This window comes from Maniola hyperantus, chromosome 16 (assembly GCF_902806685.2).
Source record: "Maniola hyperantus chromosome 16, iAphHyp1.2, whole genome shotgun sequence".
Taxonomy (NCBI): Eukaryota; Metazoa; Arthropoda; class Insecta; order Lepidoptera; family Nymphalidae; genus Maniola; species Maniola hyperantus.
The window spans coordinates 8,075,823-8,097,984 of NC_048551.1; the positions used below are offsets into that span (position 1 = coordinate 8,075,823).

Sequence of the window (22,162 nt, forward strand, 5' to 3'; positions counted from 1 at the left end):
GAAATCGTAAGCTCCCCAGTGGCGACCGTAACTTGGAAAACGTATATCGGGACGCCCTATACGAGTATGGAGCACCCCCTGTGTGGTGTGTGGAGCGATGACATTCAGAGAGTGGCTACCATCAAATGAATGCAAAAAGTTTAAGATAGAAGAGGCCTGTGTCCAACAGCAGATGCAACTATAAAAAGACGATGACTTTAAGCGTTTAACGTAGTTGTAGCGAATTTATAAATGAAATTTGCGATACGCACTTACCAAGTATAAGATATCGCACTACACCGATGATACTACCTTGTTTGCACCAGTGCTCGTCATATGGAAGAGCTACTTCTCAAAATTAAGTGTGTTAGTCTTAAGAGTTCAGATTAAAAATAAACCGCAGTAAATCTATGACGATGGTTGTAGACCGCACCAACAATAACTCGCCCGAAGTTACTCAAACTCTGAACTGGGAGGCTGTCCTATCCTGCATTTCTTGGTGCTTTAATCTTGAACAATGATGGTTGTGTAAAAGAAGTGAAGCGACTATGGCGATAGCAAGAACTGCAATGGAAAGGCTGAGGAAAATATGGAAAAACAGAAAGAAACATCACAAAAGCTACGAAGATCCGGCTTGTTTGGACATTTGTTTTTCTAATTTTTATACGCTGCGAAGATGTGAACTCTGCGACTGATTGAGAAGAAGATTGACGCTCTGGAGATGTGGTGCTGGAGGCGAAGAGTCTCATTGAACGAATTTCGCACCAACGACGTCTCTATACTCCAAGAACTGGGCATTAAACAACGTCTTTTGGCGCTAGTGCAAAGTCGCATGTTCTTCGGACATGTCTCCCGGCATTAGAGTGACTCCATTGAGCGTCTTGTAGTGCATGGCAAGGTGGAAGGTATCAGAGGGCGAGGAAGGTCACTTAAGCGATGGCCCGGCCAGATAAAGTCCGCTGTGGGTGGTCTCGTGCACGAATGTACCAGACTATCAGCCAGAAGGCGACAAGTGGCGAATGCTCTTGAGGCGTAAAACATCACTTCGTGAAAACGTCACTTCGTGATGACCACAGCCACTCTGCCAAGAATATTACGACGGAGCAGAAGAATATACGTGCAATCTAACCATTCTAGCCATCCTACCTGTATTAGCCTAACTTTGTGAGAAGTCTGTATTATTATTAAAAGAAAAGCTGACTGACTGACTGATCTATCACCACACAACTCAAACCACTGGACGGATCAGCTGAAATTTGGCATGTAGACAGCTATTATGACATCCGCTAAGAAAGGTTTTTGAAATTTAAAATAGGGGTTTGAGATTAGTGCAGTCCACGCGGACGTAGTCACGGGCACAAATGACAACTCATTCATGATTTTTATTTCATTTCAACAATAATTAATAGATACTATGCGTTTTTTTTAATTTTTACTATAAAATTATGGCAATGTAACAAGGAACCAACCCACACACAGGTAATTTTCTACAAGGAACCATGACTTCTTTTTTATATTATTATTAAAACTGTTAATATTTTTCATCAATATTATATTTGTATAGATAGTATAAACTATTTCCTACAATATTGTGAATAAACTTTATTCAAAATAACAAACATATCAAACGTACACAAAATTTTCACTTAAACGGCTTTTTCTCAAAACTATCATCGTGTGGGTTGATTCCATGTCGCATAAGTAGGTCCAATTAGAAGGCTTAAAACAGCAAATGCGTTACGAATACAATGAATAGACTAAAAATTACCAGATTTCATCATTTTTACTAATCCCGTGAGAAAATCATGTGTGTGCTAACTAACTATATTATGTTTTTGTTAATGACATTAAAACAAAAGAATACACTATCTTGATGAGCATAATTTTCCCATTACTATAAAATAATATAATTGTGGGGCAAAATATGACTTGAGGTGCAAATATTCGCCTCATTTGAGCTGAGTTCTGAGTTCTAATCTCAATTGGGTCAACTTAGGTATTGACCATTTCTTAAATGGCTCAAGTTTGGATATACTTGTAGGAAGTGTTACGTTGGATCCTACAAGTATATACCCAACTTTAACATCATCAACGTCAACCAATAGACGTCCACTTCCTGAACATATTGATCTTGTAGAGATTTCCACACCCCTCTGCAACATCTGAACCCAGCGGCTCCCTGCGACTCATTTGATGTAAGTAATTTGTCCACCTTGTGGGGTCTTTCAACGGTACACTTTCCGGTGCAAGGTCACCATCACCTAAGGCCCCCAATGTCTATTGATTTTTCGAACTATGTACCCTGCTCATTACCATTATCAACAAGCTATCATACCACTAAGCGAGATCAGTTGAAATAGTAGTCAAGTGTAATAAATAGAAAATTTATGCCAAGGTAAATTCTTAGAGATCCAGCTACGCATTGACATTTTAACTAACACCAAAGATGTAGCTTAAGGACGCCAACAGCTGCAGCCATCACTTAATGTCACTTCCTCGATGCACCCACAGTACATCCGTTACACCACAAAAAGAGAATATATCGCGGTCCCATACGAGTACAATATATTCGCGGTCATACCCGTGAGCCCTTCCAATAGACATCAAGGCCTTTACTTGTCATATAAAACGAGTTCAGTCGCCCGCAGGTACACATTTTGTTACTTTCACGCGAGCAGTGCACATTTAAGCAAAATGTACAGGCTCATAGTATCAGCCTTAGTGATCGCGGCAGTCGCGTGTCAGCAACAAGAGGGTGCGAGACGAGTTCCGAAATACGCGGGTGATCCGAAAACAGCTGCTATCGTGCAAGAAGCTCGGTATCTCAGTGGAAACGGTGCTTTCGGATCCGCGTACCAGCAGGAAGATGGAATCAACTTCAAAGAGGAGACGGATGCCGATGGAAACAGACGAGGCAGCTACTCCTACATCGATCCCAGTGGTCAGAGAAAAACTGTGAACTACGTCGCTGGCAAGAACGGATTCCAGGCTTCCGGAGACCACATTCCTACAGCACCTCAGCCTGTAGCACCAACACCTGGCTACACACCTGACCCACGTTACAACTCTCCGGACTACAAAGCTCCTCAGCAGTACAGTGCTCCTCAACAACAGTACAACGCTCCTGCTCCACGCAACTATGGCGCCAAACCCAACGAAGATGACGGTCAATACTACCCCGAATTATACGAGACCAACAACTACGTAGCTCCCCAAAAGCAATACCAAGAACCTCAAGCTCAATACCAGCCAGAGCCTCAGTACCAACCTCAACCCCAGCCTCAGTACCAACCTCAGCCCCAATACCAAGCGCAGCCTCAGTTCCAGGCTAACAGCATCTACCCAGGTGTCCAACAAGCTCAATACAGTGGAGTTCAATCCCAGCAATACAACGCCCCACAGTCAGCCCGCCAAGACTACTACGAGCCCACCACGCCACCTCCAGCACGGTTCTTCCCTCCAGGCAAGTTCAGCTTGAACCGTGCACCCGATGGCTACACCTACTCTTTCCACAAAGTATAAATCTTAGTTAGAGGAAAGGATCTCGGCGATTTCTAGCGTCCGAAACGTAAAAAGCACGCGTCAATTAGTATTTCGCCGAGTCATCAGGGGTTTCGCTGCGGGTACGTGCCCGCTTGCTTCGAAAGCATTTCTTGATAATTGTTGTTTGCTGTGATATTGTGTGCTAATGGACAATGTGTATAAAGTGCTGGTATTGTTACTAGAAGAGGAATTAATGGAATGCGTCTTATTAAGATTATTTGTATACTTGTAAATAAATTTAATATTACCCTAAAATTAGATAATATTCATTCGTGTTTCAATTTAAAACCCCATTATGCCCTTAGAATTTTTCTGTATCCTAAAGTGATCCAATCATTTGATCACTGCTACCCAAAAATCCATAATAGAATAAACACCATTTTAAATGTTTCCAAAATCCTAACTCCGGATTATCTATGTACCTACTTAGTTACTATTTTTAGTATTACAGAAACTTGAAATTGAATTAAATTAGTAGGAATAAATTTCTCGCTCATATAATAAATACCCTACAAAGTTTATATTCCTTATTCCACAAAAACGTAATATTATGTATTCAAAAACACTGGAGTGTACCTATTCAAAGAAAATGTCACATAATTTAAGCCAGACGAATATCAGAACGTAGCTTTTGATTACAAGACAAAGGGAGGACCTAGTTCCTTTGTTGTGGAACTGGAATTAAAACTAGAATATCTAGACTTTCAACTAAACAAGACAATCCTCTGTGAACCGGGGACTTAGGAGTTTGTTTTGACCTACATTTTGATTACAAAATTACATATGCACATTAATATTACTAAAAAGATTTAACGGCTTATTATAAATAATTTGCACAGCTTTTATTCTTTAATCCTGTTTGTGTGCAAAAGGTTGATTGGTTGGTTTTTTTATAAATAAACGAATGCACCTAGTAACTCTATATAGGCACAAAACACATTATCGGCGATACATATCTAATAATAATGTTGGGGCAGTGAACTAATGTGAATACTTTTATTTTTAAGACCTCAAATATAAAATCTGCTTTCGACTTCCTGCTCGCCAAGGTTTCAGGCGTGGGCAGTGTCCGCATTCTACCGCACTTGCAGACTTACAACTAGATCACCTTACGGCTAATAATGGATATTATATACCTAGGCAGCGGCCTACCACGCCTTTCCATTTACCTGTACTCGATTTTATACGAAAGATCATAAAACAGAAATCAACCTAAAAGAAACCTTCATTAAACGAAGTAAGACTTAAAACAGCTTGTTCTTCTCGAAACAAAATTTGCTGACATTTAATTAGATACTGTCGGGGTTGAGGTTTATAAAAACAAGACCAACTCGCAATTATGTTCATGATATGTGATTTATGCTATTATTAAATTCTAACTAATACACAGAATTGGAGTACGAATATCGAATTAAATCTATAATTGAGGCTTTGTACGCTACGTGATAAATTGAGATTTGGGTCAAATGTTACAAAATACTCCAACAAAATATGTTCTAAAAAAATTGTATTGTCACCATTGATTAATAAGTAGGTATTTCAACATTATTCTGTGTGCCAATACATTAACTATTTTTAAGGAGTGGAGTGGTATAAATGACATTTGACGATCCTATATAACTTGCTGAAGTGAAACAATTTTCATATTGAATATTCCTAAAGTCTGACTAACATTATTAGCATAGATAAACTATTGATATCTGTTAGATTATCATTAACATCAACAAAATGTATCCACTAGCTAACATTATTTCAGATTAAGTACCTATACCTACTTATCAGCCTGGCTGTCTAACGCCGTAATGCAGCCAGTTTTCTAGGCACCATTCCACGCGGGCATGATGTGTAAGGTACATTAATCACTTAACTAATATTTTCAATACTATGAAAATGTCAAAACCATATGAAGCATAAAAATAAACGTAAAATAAAAAAGATGTAAGTTTAATTTTACTACTACTACTATTTAGTAGTAGTAAAATTTATAAGTAATCTTTACTAATTTTATAAAAACGTATTCAAAACTAATAAGGCTCATTCCCCTAAGGAAGTACAAACTGTTTTAGGTACAGGAGGCCACAGATAAAGGAATTCCCTCATCTGTGCAGGAGCCAGCGTCTTCTTTTAATATTAAAAGAAAAGACGTAACAATATAAAAATAAAACAATAATATGAAAATTCAAAAACTACTTATTAATAAATGAAATTTTTCCAATCGTGTGAACTAGCATAGGCACCTACTTACTCGTAAGCAGTCATATTGTAACCTTTAGCTCCAATTGGTCACACCAACATTCCCAATAACTTGATTGAAGCAGTGATTGTATTGTCTTAGGCCTCGCAATATATTGTGTTTCGCAACTATCTTACAATACAATGAAATATGAATATTTCACCACTGCCTTCTTATTCTAAGCATTCATATCGTGTATGTAGGTTGATACACAAATGTGCATAGAAACGATGTAATAAGTTTTGAGTGGAACAGTTTTACTTCATAATAATCATAATAAATTCTAGCTGATGCCTGCGACTTCGCCCGATTGGATTTAAATTTTCAAAAATCCCTTGGGAACTTTTTGATTTTCAGGGATAAAAAGTAGCCTATGTTACTCTCCAGGTCTTCAACTATAGATGTCCATGTAAAAAATCAGATTAATCCGTTGCTCCGTTGCGGCGTGATTGAAGGAGTGACTATGGTTTATGATCAATCTATATCATATGATTTTATTTATGTAGAAAACAACGAGGTCTTTAAAAACGATCGAAGAGATTGCTTACATGAATAATATTCTAATTAGAGAGTTCTAAACAGAATTTTTGGAAATCCACACGGATGAAGTCGCGGGCATCATCAGTATTATGATAATTACCAGATTTACAGTTTAATAGGTAATAGCAATTAGAGCGGAAAAATAACTTAGTTATATTATTAAGACTAATAACGACGTAACACTTGAAATAGTTTTTAAATTTTTTTTAGACTGTACCTATGCTGTATCAGTAATTAATTTTAACCTAAATAAAACTAAATCTATTTACTCGTGCAATACAACCTTCTAGATTGCATTAGGTAAAGCAAGGTTGATCCAAAACCTTTAACAGATTAATTTCGACGCATTAGATTTTTATTTTATTTTAAACTAGCTGATGCCCGCGACTTCGTACGCGTGGATTTATGTTTCTGAAAATCCCGTGGGAACTGTTTCATTTTCCAGGATAAAAAGTATATGCCTAAGTCCTTCCCCAGGATGCAAGCTATCTCTGTACCAAATTTCGTCAAAATCGGTTGAACGGTTGGGCCGTAAAAGGCTAGCAGACAGACAGACAAACAGACAGACACACTTTCGCATTTATAATAATATTAGTATGGATTACTAAAAACCCTATAACTTACATAGGTACGTACTTGTATAAAAACAACCGACGCCAATATTTTAAATACATTTTCTATTTTGGTAACTGAGTTTTTAAAACTTTGTTTCGAAGCGCAAAATTAACTGGCAACATTCCACGACGAAAAAGTATTAAGTTACTAAAGTACATTAAGTCAGGAAAGAAAATATTCTTGAGCTTTCCAAGGCGAGTCCCTCGGTGCCATTTAATAAACTTATCTATTAACAATTTTATTACTACAGGAAATGAAAATCTGAATGTATTTAAACTCAACTGACTAGGGACTAAATGGGGAAAATCAATAGAGTAGTACGAGAGATAGTGACTGCCGGAGGTATTGTATTTGAGCATTATGTGTCTTTTTTGCGCTGTCGTTATTTGCATTATAATAGATTTTGAAAAATGCGTTAGGGTTCCGCCAGAAGAACTGCACGCGTGCAATCGATACTACCCGAAGAACTGCACGCTTGAAACCGATAAGTTTAAATACAGTTGAACTTATCGGTTTCAAGCGTGCATTCATCAGGTAATATCGACCACAAGTGTGCAATCCAACTATGGAGCCTTTAGGCACATTGGCACTTAAAGGCGTAAGAACAGCATAATCATCAAATTATCAGTACTTACCTTCATCATTATTATCGGCACTACAACACTTTGTGGACCCATGCTGGCTCCAAAAGATTCCTCCGTCGATTTCGTTCTTCAGCTTCTTATACAAAAGTGACATAAGTGACCATCAAAAAACCAAAACCAATGTTCAGATTATATTGATTTCAAGATATCGGTACTTTAGTATTATGTTGATATTTATTTTTTACAATTATTTTAACAACAAACCCATTAATAAATCAATTATTTTCCTGGCTTTTTAAAGAATCTTCAAAAGTTTTAAATATCTATTGTAAAGAGCAATATTTTTTCTACTTGCTCAAATGAAATGAGGAGCGTGGTGTCGAGCTCTTAGCCTACAATTCGCTCTCGAAGGTAAAAAGTGGGAAGTGGGGCAGTCATAAACTAATATTTCACCGCTAACAGCCACTGAGTATTGGTAAATGGAATCCTATTAAACCAGCGTCAGTCTCAGATTGACGTTTAAAAGGCGATCTATTTAGCTCTGGTGCATACTGTTATAATTTACTTGCAAAGGATTTTCTACAATATTTAAAGAACCGGTCAAGAGTGAGTCGGACTCGCACACGAAGGGTTCCGTACCATCGTACAAGATATAACACATTTAAATGTGCAAACACTTCAAATAATTGACGGACGTAATTTAAGTAAACTAATTAATTATTTGTTCATGAACACATATTTTAATTTTGTTTATGTACCCAATCACAAATTTACGGTTTTCGGAATTTTTTCTCTTATGTTGTGCTATAAAGCAGACAGACAGACAATGAAGTGATCCTATAAGGGTTCCTTTTTTCCGTTTGGGGTACGGAATCTTAAAGAGCACAATATGATCACTTTGTGCATGGTGAAATATGGATTTTATGTATTTTTGACGCAATATATTTGAATTATCATTTTATTTTAACGGTGAAGGAAAATATCGTGTGACCACCTGCATGCCTGGGAGTTCTCAATAATAATGTTCTTAAAGGTGTGTGAAGCCCGTGTGAAGTCTGCCAATCAGCACTTGGCGAACTATGGCCAAGCCTTTTTCATTCTGAGAGGAAACCCGTGCTCAGTAGTGAGCTGGTGATGGGTTTATCATGATGATAATGATATATTTCAATCAGGAGGAAACAATTACACACATTTTCAATTTGTTTGCACAATTTTTTAAGAAATAAGCAATGTACTTACTTAGACTTACTTACCTAAGAGCCGTAATTTCTAACTTAAGTTAAGTTTAATACATAAACCTAGTGCCGGTATTCGGTGAATTAAAATATGCCTACGGCTTTATATTTTACTGGATTAAAGTCTTGGTTCTTTTTAGTCCAGTTGGTAATTATGTTTTCAAGCGGTGCGTGTCGGTCTGAGTGTTCAATTATTTATATGATTGACCAATGTGTGACCCAATTTTCAATACGTATAGCACCTGATTGACATGTCTATCTGTATAATTTAATACTTATGTGTGCACTACCTACGTTACGCCAGTCACCACATACCATTCATGAAATAGGTACTCCAAAAGACCTACAAAAAATATCACTTTTAAAAAGCAGCCTTATTCGCGACTAGTTACCTACCAATCTACAATGGGGTGAGTCGCTAACGCAGTGTTCAACACTAAATGATAACCACTGGCATTAATTTTCAATCCATTGAAGGTTTTCTACGAAAAGTTATTTTAGTATCACTCAATGAAGCAGCAATGTAGAACCAACCAATGTTAAATGGCTATCATTCAGTGTTAGATATTGATTTAGCGAATCACCCGGCTGGTCTGATAATATGCTTCGTCTGCGGTTATTTAACAACCTACCAACTAAGCCATAGTTAAGCCATAACATAGCCCAAAAAACCGGCCAAGTGCGAGTCAGATTCGCTCACCGAGGGTGTGCTTTAAGATTTATCTATCTACCAAACTTCATGATTCTAGGTCAACGGGAACTACCCTATAGGTTTTCTTGACAGACACGACGGACTGACGGACAGACAGACAACAAAGTGATCCTATTTCTTTGAGGTACGGAACCTTTAGAACTTTAATTAGATACATAGATTAATTATTATTGGTTTCGCTACGTTCTACATTAAATAGGTAATTTTTTATATAAAAGTCTAAAGTAATAATAATTTATTCTTCAATTCTGCATGGAACATTGGATAGAAAAGAATAGCTTTTTGATATGAGTGTGTTATATTACGATAAAATTGGATACATAATTATTATGCTGGAATTGACCCAATCATAAACTTGGAGTCTACAATAAATATTTGTAGTAATAATTTAAACAGAATCGTTATCCCGCGACAGGATATCAACGTCAATGTTACCCAACCCGAAAGGTTATGATTTAGTAGTATCTTATATTCTTTATTGTTGTCCAATTTAATATCTAGGAATGTGACAATACGAAAAATAATATTATGTAAATTATCGATACATATGACTAATTATTTATTGTAAAGTAAATACTGACAACATACTAGGATTGACAGGATATGGCTGGATTTAAAATACAGTTGTCTATAGAAATTATGTGAAATAATATGTAAATCATCAATAGAGTATGGCATTAATTAATGTAGTAAAACAATAATAAGTAAACCGTCAATACATGTTGCAAATAATATTATTTAAGTAAATTAATAATAATGTCAACAATCTCAGTGTTGGTACAATGGTACCTACCATTGTACCAACATAAATAATTATTAAAGATGTCATGTGACGGTGGCCTGTGGTTTGTTTACAATGGAGAGAGGATAAAAACGGGACACACATCGATAAAGGGGCAGTCTCGTATTATAACTCCTCGTGTTAACTACAGCCTTAGTCTAGTGAAGTGATGTGACTTCAGAGTAAACAAAGGCGACAGAGTTACTAAAGTTAAGTATTCTTATATTTTATTGTAATCACTTGCCTTATAAAGGTTTAGTTATTATAACCATGTACCAAATATGTTTAGATATTATGTTATGTATTATGGAATGTTGTAATGCTTTTAAAGATGTGTGTTGTGGAGTTTCTTTGCCCATTTCTTCTCCACAACGAAACACCTTTGGAAACGGGTGGTAGATTCATTTTAATATGAAATGGACCTATGCTGAGAAATACAACAAAATACAGATAGGTCTATAAAGATTAAAGTATTAAAGATCTTTCAATAAATGATTAATTATTATTCGACTTGGTTGGTTTTACTTCTGTATTTATAACCTACCCTCTTGTGCTATTTATTTTATACATTGAGATAAAAGTAAACACTAGGTTGTTAGCTTCTAATTATTATAGAAGCCTGTTTAGATGATTAGGGTTCTTACTTTGAAATAATACAGCAGATGCTTTGCTTGATTTTTAATTACTTAGTATTTGGCCTTACCTGACAAATAATTGATAAATGATAACTTTCATTAGTAATCATTGGATTTAATTTATCATCACAGATAATACAGCAGATGCTTTGCTTGATTTTAATAACTTAATATTGGCCTTACCTGACAAAATTTACAACTACCTACATTTCAATTAATAATTGATAGATGATAACTTTGATTAGTCATCATTAGATGTTATTAGCCATCACTATTAAAGCCCACTGTCTTAACTTCTCTCTTCTTTTTATCAAAATCTCACATCAGAAGTGGGATACGATACTCTTCTTGTCGAAATACTAATACTTTTCAAATGCTTTCAGCAATCGTGGATACGGCTTCTCCTCGAAGCGACAGGCTGCCGCCTGTCGTCGGTGACACTTGGTGTTGGTGCCCGATGATCCCAAAGCGAGGGGCAACTCTGTTGTCAGCGGCACTTGGTGCTGGTGTGGCACCGCCGGTTGAAACGTCGCGTCGTTTGATCAAGCTAAGTACAATTTTGTGCGTTGTGTGTGAAGAAAAGTGTAAATTTAAAACCACGATTTTGTGGTATTGTTTCTATGAAAAAGTTTTTGTGAGGGTAATCATAAAAGATTTTAATTAGTTAGATAAACCACGTGTTGTGGTATAATTTATTTGGATAAGAATAAGTCTAGTTAGAGGTCAGATTGGCCGAACGGTTTTTGATAAAGTATATGTAAATGTGAAATCATTTAGAAAGTTATGATATACCGAAACAATAATAATAATCAAATCAGTAGGTTTGCTTTTAAGAAATCGCACCGTACTTACAGCTCAAAACTTGAAGAAATTAACTTATTCTGATTAATTCAACTTAAACATAAACTATATTTATTTATTTTGCTTCTTAAAATAATTCAACTATTTGTCTTTTCTTAAAACAACACAAGAGATTATCCATCCGTTCTTAAAACAACGCAAAGCAGATTGCCTACTCAAGTATTTTTTTTTTCCTACCCAGTGACGTTATTATAACATTTAACATTTTTTTTTAATAAATAAGGATTAAGATTACCAAACTGTTTCCACATACAAATTAATAATAATAATAATACAACTACAAATTCTTTGAGATTTCTTACATTAATTTTATTCTTAACTCTATAATATTATTATAACTTCGCTTAAGAATAATTCCCCTTAAATATAGTTTGTTTTATTTAATCTTCTTTTGTCGAAATATCTCATTTCAAAAGTATTTTCTTTTTAATAAAATATTCTTATTGTTCCCACATATCAGCAATAAACTTTGAGGTTAGGTTGAACCTGATTTTATTTTATCTTATTATTTTGACAAACCAATCAAGTAAATAGGAACCTATTTTTTTTTTCAATTGGTCATCCAACAAAAAATAATAATACGTCCCACATTTTATTTTAGGAAATACCTACGTTACAACGTGTTATTAATTTATTCCTGTTTTGAGTTTGTTTGATATACATACAAATCAAATAAAGAACATATTTATTCAAGCGGTAATAAAAAAAAAAACTGGAGATCATAGGAGTAAACCAAAACCTGTTTGTACATTTGGCGTTCCTCAGGGATCAATATAAGCCCTTTGTTATTCCTGATCTATATTGATAGTATAAATGAAATAGGTTTAAAAGGAAACATACTGTTGTACGCTGATGATACATGTTTATTTTACTATGGCAACTCAATACACACAATCATCACAGATGCACAAAATGACTTAATACTACTCAATAAATGGTTTCAATAATATAACCTACTTACAATAATACCTCAAAAAAAAAAAAAAAAAAACCATATGCTACATTACATAGTTACATATAAATATAACTACAATATATTTTCATACTAAATTCACATACATGACTATAAAAATAAAAATAAAATACAAACATATAAACATTTTTAAATATACGTGTCGCACTGGTGATGCAGTGCTGTCGTGACTCAGAGAATGACTTTTTCAGAATCGACGAAAAACTGATTATTCACTTCCTGTTATAGATACTTTATAAGGTTTATAAATAATATTAACGCAATTATCATTTACTAATTATTTCAAAGTTACAGGTAGTAACTGTAATTCGCAATTTTTGAGTTAAGACTGTATTGCTAAAAAAAAAAAAAAAGTTTTCAGAAAGAGTAATTATTTTTAGTTGTATAGTTATTGCTGAAAATTTTTGAGTTACTATAAATAATGGTTGACTTTTTCCTTATGGTTTTGAGTATAATTTTGTAGTTACAACAATTATTTAATTTAGTTTTAAGTTTTATAGTTCCCTCCAAAAAAAATATTTCACATTCAGGTTTGGACATTGATGAATAAAACCAGATAATCAAGAAAATTCAATCAGATAATCAGTTTTTATTTATAAAAAGTAATAATTTAATTTCAACAATTTCTGCCTTTTTCAACAAAAAAAAAAACCTTCCAAAACAATAAACAAAATTTGTCTTGAATACAAAAAAAAAACAGAGCCAATCAAAATATTTTTTTTTAACTTAAATAATCAGCTATTGTTGTAACTGCACAGTAATTGTACGTAGTCACTAAATTGGAGCTAGGCAAAATTAAATAATAGTATTTCTATAATAATAGTATGCTTAAACTAGTTTTACATCAGTCTGTTTCTAATAATTAGCATCAAAATGACAGCAATATTTTTTATTTAAGTACTTAAAATCAACCAGTCAAACTTCGCAAGTAAGATTCATAATAGGTCCTGGGAATCATATTTTGTCGAGCAGTTCTTTCGTCTTTTAATATTTTTGTTTAATTGTTTATGCTGGTGTCAAAGCAACAGAAAAATAACGTTTGGTTTCCAGCTTCACATTAAAATTACTACCCCACTGGTCACAATTTAATTCACATTAAAATTACTTACTAAACCAATAAGGGTGTCTTAAGTGAAAATACTATTTTAAATTTCATTTCTGTGAATCGATAATAGTGTAATAACTAGAAATACAGCTACACACTAGAAATATCTATTTAGGTTTAAATCAGCTATATTGTATTAACTCTAATTCATAGTTGAACTTTTACATACCTGATTCAACAATATCGTTCCAATTTGAATTAATGCGGTCTAAACAGTAAACTGTCACGTCCTTGTTCGTCGAATTTAGATGTAACTAACGATGATGAAATATTGGTTAGGGTATCACGACAGTTAGTCAGTCACTCAAATTTGACATGTTTTGGGTTGCGACAGTGTGTCGTCGGTGCGATATATGTATACATTTATATATACTATAAACCCTATACTTACTATAATACATATGTAATACATACACATAGGTACAGATATTATAACTATTATACTACTACCAAGCCGTTTCTAGTAATCCGTGTTTTGCCAATTCTATTTCTACCCACTTTATTTTGTATAAAATCGCAGTGGATGTGTGGATAAGATACCTACTGTTTATTTGTTAAATTTCTCATGTAAGTGAATTTATTTCTTAGTGAGAATAAAGTTCTTTAACCGTAATAGTAGTAACCGTATACATATTAACATTGGGGAACATTGTTTGGTAACAACAAAGAAAACATATTCTATTCTACTCTGATTTCGGTCTGACGTCTGGCTATCCTGGTTTTTATGACAGTAACATTGACATTGAATCATTGAATATCGTTTTGTGAATGGAGCAATCTTATATTTTTTTTTATGTCGGTACTTTTGTTGCCGCTGTTCATTTAAGTTCACTGGCTGCATTTTTCTATTTTTCTATGTACTTCGGGAACGAAGTACTTATCAAGATGGCCGAATGGTAATAAAACATACTAATAATTTATGCTAAATGACAGAACAGAGGAAGAAAAAAAAAAAATATGCTCAATGGATACAAAATGTTAAGACTCACAATGTGACAAAATGTTAAGACTCCCGAATGTAGCAACCAACAAAAAAAAAAACAAAAAAAAAAAACAAAAAAAAAAAAAAAAATCCAATGATTATCCCCGAATGGGACAAATGTTATTATTCCCGTATGGAACGGATGTTATTATTCCCAAAGGGGACAATTTTTTTATTCCCGTATGAAACGGATGTTATTATTCCCAAAGGGGACAATTTTTATTATTCAAACATATAAAACAAAGGGAGTTAGGTTAGTTAGGTCTGCCTGGCACTAATCATTGCCCTTTTCATTGGTCGGGTAATGTTAGACGGCTCGACTTGACAGTGCTGGTATTACACCATTGGTGTGATACATCTTATTGGTGATAATTCAGTAATGTCCTGGTACGAGACCCATTTATGGGGGCGGCAGACAGTTAGCTAGGTAGTTAGGCTGCCCGGCACTAATCATTACTAGACCCAAAAAAAAAAAAAAACAAAAAAAAAAAAAGGGTTAGTAATGTTAGACGGCTTGTTCGGACGGTACCAGTAAGTAGCGAGGTCTAGGTAATGACCTCTACTGGGCAAGAGTCTAGTACAAGACCCATTTATGGGGCGGCAGCGGTTAGGCCAGTTAGTTAGGCTGCCTGGCACTAATCATTACTAGTACCAATAAAAAATAAAAAAATAAAGAGTTAAAAAATATTGGTTAGTAATGTTAGACGGCTTGTTCGGACGGTGCCAGTAAGTAGCGAGGTCTAGTAATAACCTCTACTGGGCAAGAGTCTAGTACAAGACCCATTTATGGGGAGGCAGCGGTTAGGCCAGTTAGTTAGGCTGCCCGGCACTAATCATTACTAGTACCAATAAAAAAAAAACAAACAAACGAATAAAAAAATAAATTGGTTAGTAATGTTAGACGGCTTGTTCGGACGGTGCCAGTAAGTAGCGAGGTGTAGTAATGACCTCTACTGGGCAAGAGTCTAGTACAAGACCCATTTATGGGGGGGCAGCGGTTAGGCCAGTTATTTAGGGCTGCTGGCACTAATCATTACTAGTACCAATTAAAAAAAAAAAAAAAAAAAAAATGTTAAAAAATATTGGTTGGTAATGTTAGACGGCTTGTTCGGACGGTGCCAGTAAGTAGCGAGGTCTAGTAATGACCTCTACTGGGCAAGAGTCTAGTACAAGACCCCTTGCTTTAAAAAACTAATAATAATAAAAAAAAAAAACTATACATATTATACAAAAAAAATAATTTTTAAACATTAAATTATGGGGCGCAGCCAGTTAGGGACAGTTAAACTAGGTAGCTGTAGCTTATAGATCTTTTTAGCTTATAGATCTTCCTTAGCTTATAGATCTTTTTAGCTTACAGTTATTTTTTTTATTTAGCTCTTAGCTAGATTTTTTTCTTTTCTTTCTAATTTCCCTATGTACTTCGGGAACGAAGTACTTGTCAGTATGGCCGTGTTATATTACGATAAAATTGGATACATAATTATTATGCTGGAATTGACCCAATCATAAACTTGGAGTCTACAATAAATATTTGTAGTAATAATTTAAACAGAATCGTTATCCCGCGACAGGATATCAACGTCAATGTTACCCAACCCGAAAGGTTATGATTTAGTAGTATCTTATATTCTTTATTGTTGTCCAATTTAATATCTAGGAATGTGACAATACGAAAAATAATATTATGTAAATTATCGATACATATGACTAATTATTTATTGTAAAGTAAATACTGACAACATACTAGGATTGACAGGATATGGCTGGATTTAAAATACAGTTGTCTATAGAAATTATGTGAAATAATATGTAAATCATCAATAGAGTATGGCATTAATTAATGTAGTAAAACAATAATAAGTAAACCGTCAATACATGTTGCAAATAATATTATTTAAGTAAATTAATAATAATGTCAACAATCTCAGTGTTGGTACAATGGTACCTACCATTGTACCAACATAAATAATTATTAAAGATGTCATGTGACGGTGGCCTGTGGTTTGTTTACAATGGAGAGAGGATAAAAACGGGACACACATCGATAAAGGGGCAGTCTCGTATTATAACTCCTCGTGTTAACTACAGCCTTAGTCTAGTGAAGTGATGTGACTTCAGAGTAAACAAAGGCGACAGAGTTACTAAAGTTAAGTATTCTTATATTTTATTGTAATCACTTGCCTTATAAAGGTTTAGTTATTATAACCATGTACCAAATATGTTTAGATATTATGTTATGTATTATGGAATGTTGTAATGCTTTTAAAAGATGTGTGTTGTGGAGTTTCTTTGCCCATTTCTTCTCCACAACGAAACACCTTTGGAAACGGGTGGTAGATTCATTTTAATATGAAATGGACCTATGCTGAGAAATACAACAAAATACAGATAGGTCTATAAAGATTAAAGTATTAAAGATCTTTCAATAAATGATTAATTATTATTCGACTTGGTTGGTTTTACTTCTGTATTTATAACCTACCCTCTTGTGCTATTTATTTTATACATTGAGATAAAAGTAAACACTAGGTTGTTAGCTTCTAATTATTATAGAAGCCTGTTTAGATGATTAGGGTTCTTACTTTGAAATAATACAGCAGATGCTTTGCTTGATTTTTAATTACTTAGTATTTGGCCTTACCTGACAAATAATTGATAAATGATAACTTTCATTAGTAATCATTGGATTTAATTTATCATCACAGATAATACAGCAGATGCTTTGCTTGATTTTAATAACTTAATATTGGCCTTACCTGACAAAATTTACAACTACCTACATTTCAATTAATAATTGATAGATGATAACTTTGATTAGTCATCATTAGATGTTATTAGCCATCACTATTAAAGCCCACTGTCTTAACTTCTCTCTTCTTTTTATCAAAATCTCACAAGTGCAAAACTATTTACCTACTTATTCTGAAAATTCTGATAAACATTACAAAGAAATGAGGACCTCCCTAGGGACGTCCTCATTTCTTTCTGTCATTAATTTCTACGCTAGCGTAGTGGTGAGCGTTAAGGTCTTAAAAGTCCCGGGTTGGATTTCAGGAGAGGTAATTTGGGAATTTACTAAGAAACTACTTTTTACATTAGTAACTTTCACTATTATGATTTGATTTCAAAAAATTTACACGCAAATAATGCGCAACAAATACAAGTTTAATCTAAGTATAAACTTTTGTACTGGTTTCTTACCTTTGTATAGGTACATAGGTTTTATCAGTACCTCTGTAGCCTTATTATAAATGTGAAAATGTGTTTGTTTGTTTGTTGGTTTGTCCTTCAATCACGTTGCAACGGATTGACGTGTTTTTGCATGGATATAGATAAAGACCTGGAGAGTGACATCGGCTACTTTTTATACCGGAATATCAAAGAGTTTCCACGGGATTTTTTAAAAACCCAATTCCACGCCGACGAAGTCACGGGAAGAATATCCGAAGAAAGAAATCCGAAATCCTGTGCCTTAGAGCCAGTGGATATAGAAGAATCTGTGGATCCGCAGTGTGCTTGGTATGCATTGTGCATCGTTCGGGAAGCATTTGACTGCAGATCACGCGAGCGAAAAGATAGGACAAACAATCGACAATTGGCATCTCGCGCCATTTGATTTTGTTCCATGGCTGTTTTGTTTTGTATTGCAAATCGAATCTCGAAAGTAGGCGACAAAAATCTATAACTAATAATTATAAATTATAATAAATTAACTGATTATATATACTTACTGGGTATATTTCTAATTTGTTACAGGTGTAATTTGTGGAAGCAACTAAACAAGGAAATATCCATGCAAAAAATAGTGTCAATCCGTTGTTTCGTTACAGCGTGATTGAAGGACAAACCAACAAACAAACACACTTACACGTTTGTGATATGTAATATTTTTAATAATATCAGTAGGTCGATGTCGTAAAACCTGCATCAATCATTATTATAATCTCAATTGTTGTGATTGGCTGTATTTGTGTGATTCTTGTTGCAACAATGCATTGTAGCCAATTGTGAGCGAGCGTCAACCAATCAGAGGTGATTGCGATCGTGACATGTAGCTGTTCTACCGCAATCGAGCAGCCGGGTACCGGGACCAAATTTTTCTCCAAAGCTCCAAAGTCGGTCATCCATTCATTTACTAACTTGGATCAACGTTGCTATATCAAGAAATGATTTTCAGAAATTCCACCCGAGCGAAGTCGGGGATATTAGCTAGTATATAAATACCCATCAAGTATACACGTTTATTTAAACCAAGCGTTCTGACTGATCATTAATCTCATAGCTATAAAAATAATAATAAAATGGGTCCTAATTTTCTGTTATAATTTTGCCTGCAAATAAGCAGACGAAATATAAGTACCTGAAACATGCTACGACGAAGAAGAATAGAGTGGCTCTTAGCTTTATACGTACGAAAAGATCCTGTAGAATTTATAACTGGACATACGATACCCGACGTCTTTACCGACGCCGTCCCATGGGACGGCCCGGGGAGCGAGATGCGGTAATACTAAACTGTAGGCTTAGTACAAGTTTGGGTGTCTCCACAACGTTAATAGATTTCGAATAAAGACACACTTTATCGTAAAAATGGAACTTAATCTGTCGCGATACGCCCTAAGCGGTAAGCTTGATAAAAGTCGGTAATAATTTTTTTCTACTTTCTGTATGATCTGCCTAAAACATCAAAGTACTAAATTTATGTCTGGTAACGTCAAAATGTAATCAAATTATTATTTTAGTATTCCCTGTGGAGATAGGTCCATAGAGTTTGTATCAAATTATGTGACACGGCAAGACTATCGCCACGATTCTCTCGTCGTCAATTTATGTGACATTAATAATAGTGTTTCGATGTGTAAAATCCATCAATGTTGTCGAGATATAAAAACTGGTACTAGGGGCACGCGACGTAGGAATACGACGTAACCCGTAAATCGATAGCATTATTTTTATAACTAGCTATGGAAAGAAGACGAGTAGACGAGAAGACGACGTGACGTATGATGTAATAGTTGCTAAAGTGCTCTATATTCGGTTTGATCTTAAGTTGATTCAGTTAGTTATTACTATCCATACTAATATTATAAATGCAAAAGTGCAAAAATCGGACGACTTTCAGAGTGCTTGCTAGTTGCAACATATCGATAAGGGTAGGTAATAACAACACGAAAAAAATTAACCAATGCGCAAAATAAAACAGTCCAAGATCCCAGTGCTAAAGTTTTGGCAACAAGTTTCAGCAACAAATTTTGTCAAAGTTTCAAAAACAAGTTTCGTTAACAAGTTTCGTCAACAAGTTTCTGCAAAAAGTTTCATCAACAAGTTGCAACAACAACTTTCAACAACAAGTTTCATCAACAAGTTTCAGCAACAAGTATAGAACGTTTAGTTTTCAATAGGTATTTCAGGTCTAGTGAGAAGGCAACGGCTGAGTAGAACACAATTTCTAAAGATACAAAGCCTACAAACCTACAATATAGTTACAGGTTATTTTAAATTTTGCTATATCTATTATAGGCACGTTGCTTCTACTATAAATCTACAACAAAACAATAAAAATAATAATAGGTGAAAATGTGTGTGTGTGTAAAATTGCAAGAATACTTATTTATCTAAAGAAAGTTTTCGATATCACATACAGGTGCGCAAGAATAATTTTCATTATTTCAAGACAGGAAACTCCCAATCTTCCAGAAAGTCTTAGTAAATATTAATAAAATCTTTGTTACCTAAACTAACAACAGAGACTACTAACCGAGTCGTAGCACGTATACTCTAGTTCAAATAAAGTGCAACGCGTGTTTACTTTACAAAATTATTGCCGTAAACCTTACCTACTCGGAACAACCTTACTAGACTCCTAACTTCTAACTCTAGCCACGATTGTCAAAATAAAACTTCACCATATTTTAGGGTTCCGTACCTCAAAAGGAAAATCGGAACCCTTATAGGATTACTTTGTTGTCTGTCTGTCAGTTAAGAAACCTACAGGGTACTTCCCGTTGACCTAGAATCATGAAATTTGACAGGTAGGTAAGTCTTATAGCGGACATTCGGGGAAAAATCTGAAAACCGTGAATTTAGGGTTAGATCACACAAAAAAAATTAAATTGTGATCATAAACTAATATAATTAGTATTTTCAATTTTCGAAGTAAGATAACTATATCAAGTGGGGTATCATATGAAAGGGCTTTACCTGTGTATTCTAAAACAGATTTTTATTTATTATTATGCATCATAATTTTTTAATTATTGTGCAAAATGTCGAAAAAATACCACTGTAGTATACGGAACCCTCAGTGCGCGAGCCTGACTGCACTTGGCCGGTTTTTCTTTTGATTACCGCTCTATTAGTTCGTCAGTTAATATTTCGTTTTCTGTATTGTGGGAAAGTAGACCCCAGCCACGTACCTACCTACTGTCCAAATCTCACACAACTGTAAAAATTTATAACGAGTATGAGTAGTCATGAAAATAACGTGAAGCGTTTGAGAATACACACAAAAAACATAATATGTACTTACACGTATTTAGGTATAGGTATATTGCTGAAGTAAGTCTACAAAGAAAGAGAACACATGTCCACCATCATGCGAAGGAGGCTCGCTTTCTTTGGACGTCTAAGTACAGAGTCCCAATGTTGGAAAGTAGAATTACAGGCAAAAGGGCTCGTCGCCAAAGAAGCTAAAAGAGGCGGTTTCAGAAAGTAAAGCTTTTCGGATGATGATTGCCAATCTTAATTTCGAAGAATGCATGAAGAAATCTACAAGTTTCAAGTGTGGAATTGTTCTTATTGTTTCCGTAGGTATAATTTTGCTGTTTCTGTCATTTTTTGTTTTTTTTTTGGCTATCACTTACCATTTATTTCTTTGTAGGAATATAATGATCATTTCCAGAGACTATCCAAAATAAAGGACGTAGTACGTACAGCATTTCTTTCCATTAGTGCCACTAAAAAGCATAAGTTACCGTTGTTTGTAGGTCCAGTCATTACGGCGCGGTCAGCTGTCGCTCTCCCAAGGTTTTTGCTGCATCCCTCTCAAGCGCCCTCCTAAAGCTAAATTGTTTTCTTGCAATCGGTATTCAACTACGCTAACGACCGAGCATTTGGTAGCATATTGCATTGATGACAATAATTATTAAATTCGAAACTTACACTAAACGAGCGCGTACACATATCTAGTATCAGGTTTGTAAGACAAGTAATGAGTAAATAATTTTTAAATACATACTATCGAAAATTGCGGAGCCGGCAGGATTCGAACCAGCTGCGTGTCGTTGAGAATCGCGCCAGGAAGTAATGAGTAATGAGTTCGGCAACTAAGAGGGAATAGATTGATAAACAAACGTCACTACCCATATCACTACCCATAATA

The 22,162-nt window shown here is 34.7% G+C and overlaps 1 protein-coding gene across 1 annotated transcript; it reads left to right on the forward strand.

Annotated features, from left to right (window-relative positions):
- The first annotated feature begins 2,622 nt into the window (after positions 1 to 2,622).
- On the forward strand, positions 2,623 to 3,787 carry Cpr100A (Cuticular protein 100A). Its single transcript, XM_034977027.2, has one exon. The coding sequence runs from the start codon at positions 2,674 to 2,676 to the stop codon at positions 3,499 to 3,501; it is 828 nt and encodes a 275-aa protein (XP_034832918.1). The 5' UTR covers positions 2,623 to 2,673; the 3' UTR covers positions 3,502 to 3,787.
- The last annotated feature ends 18,375 nt before the right edge of the window (positions 3,788 to 22,162 follow it).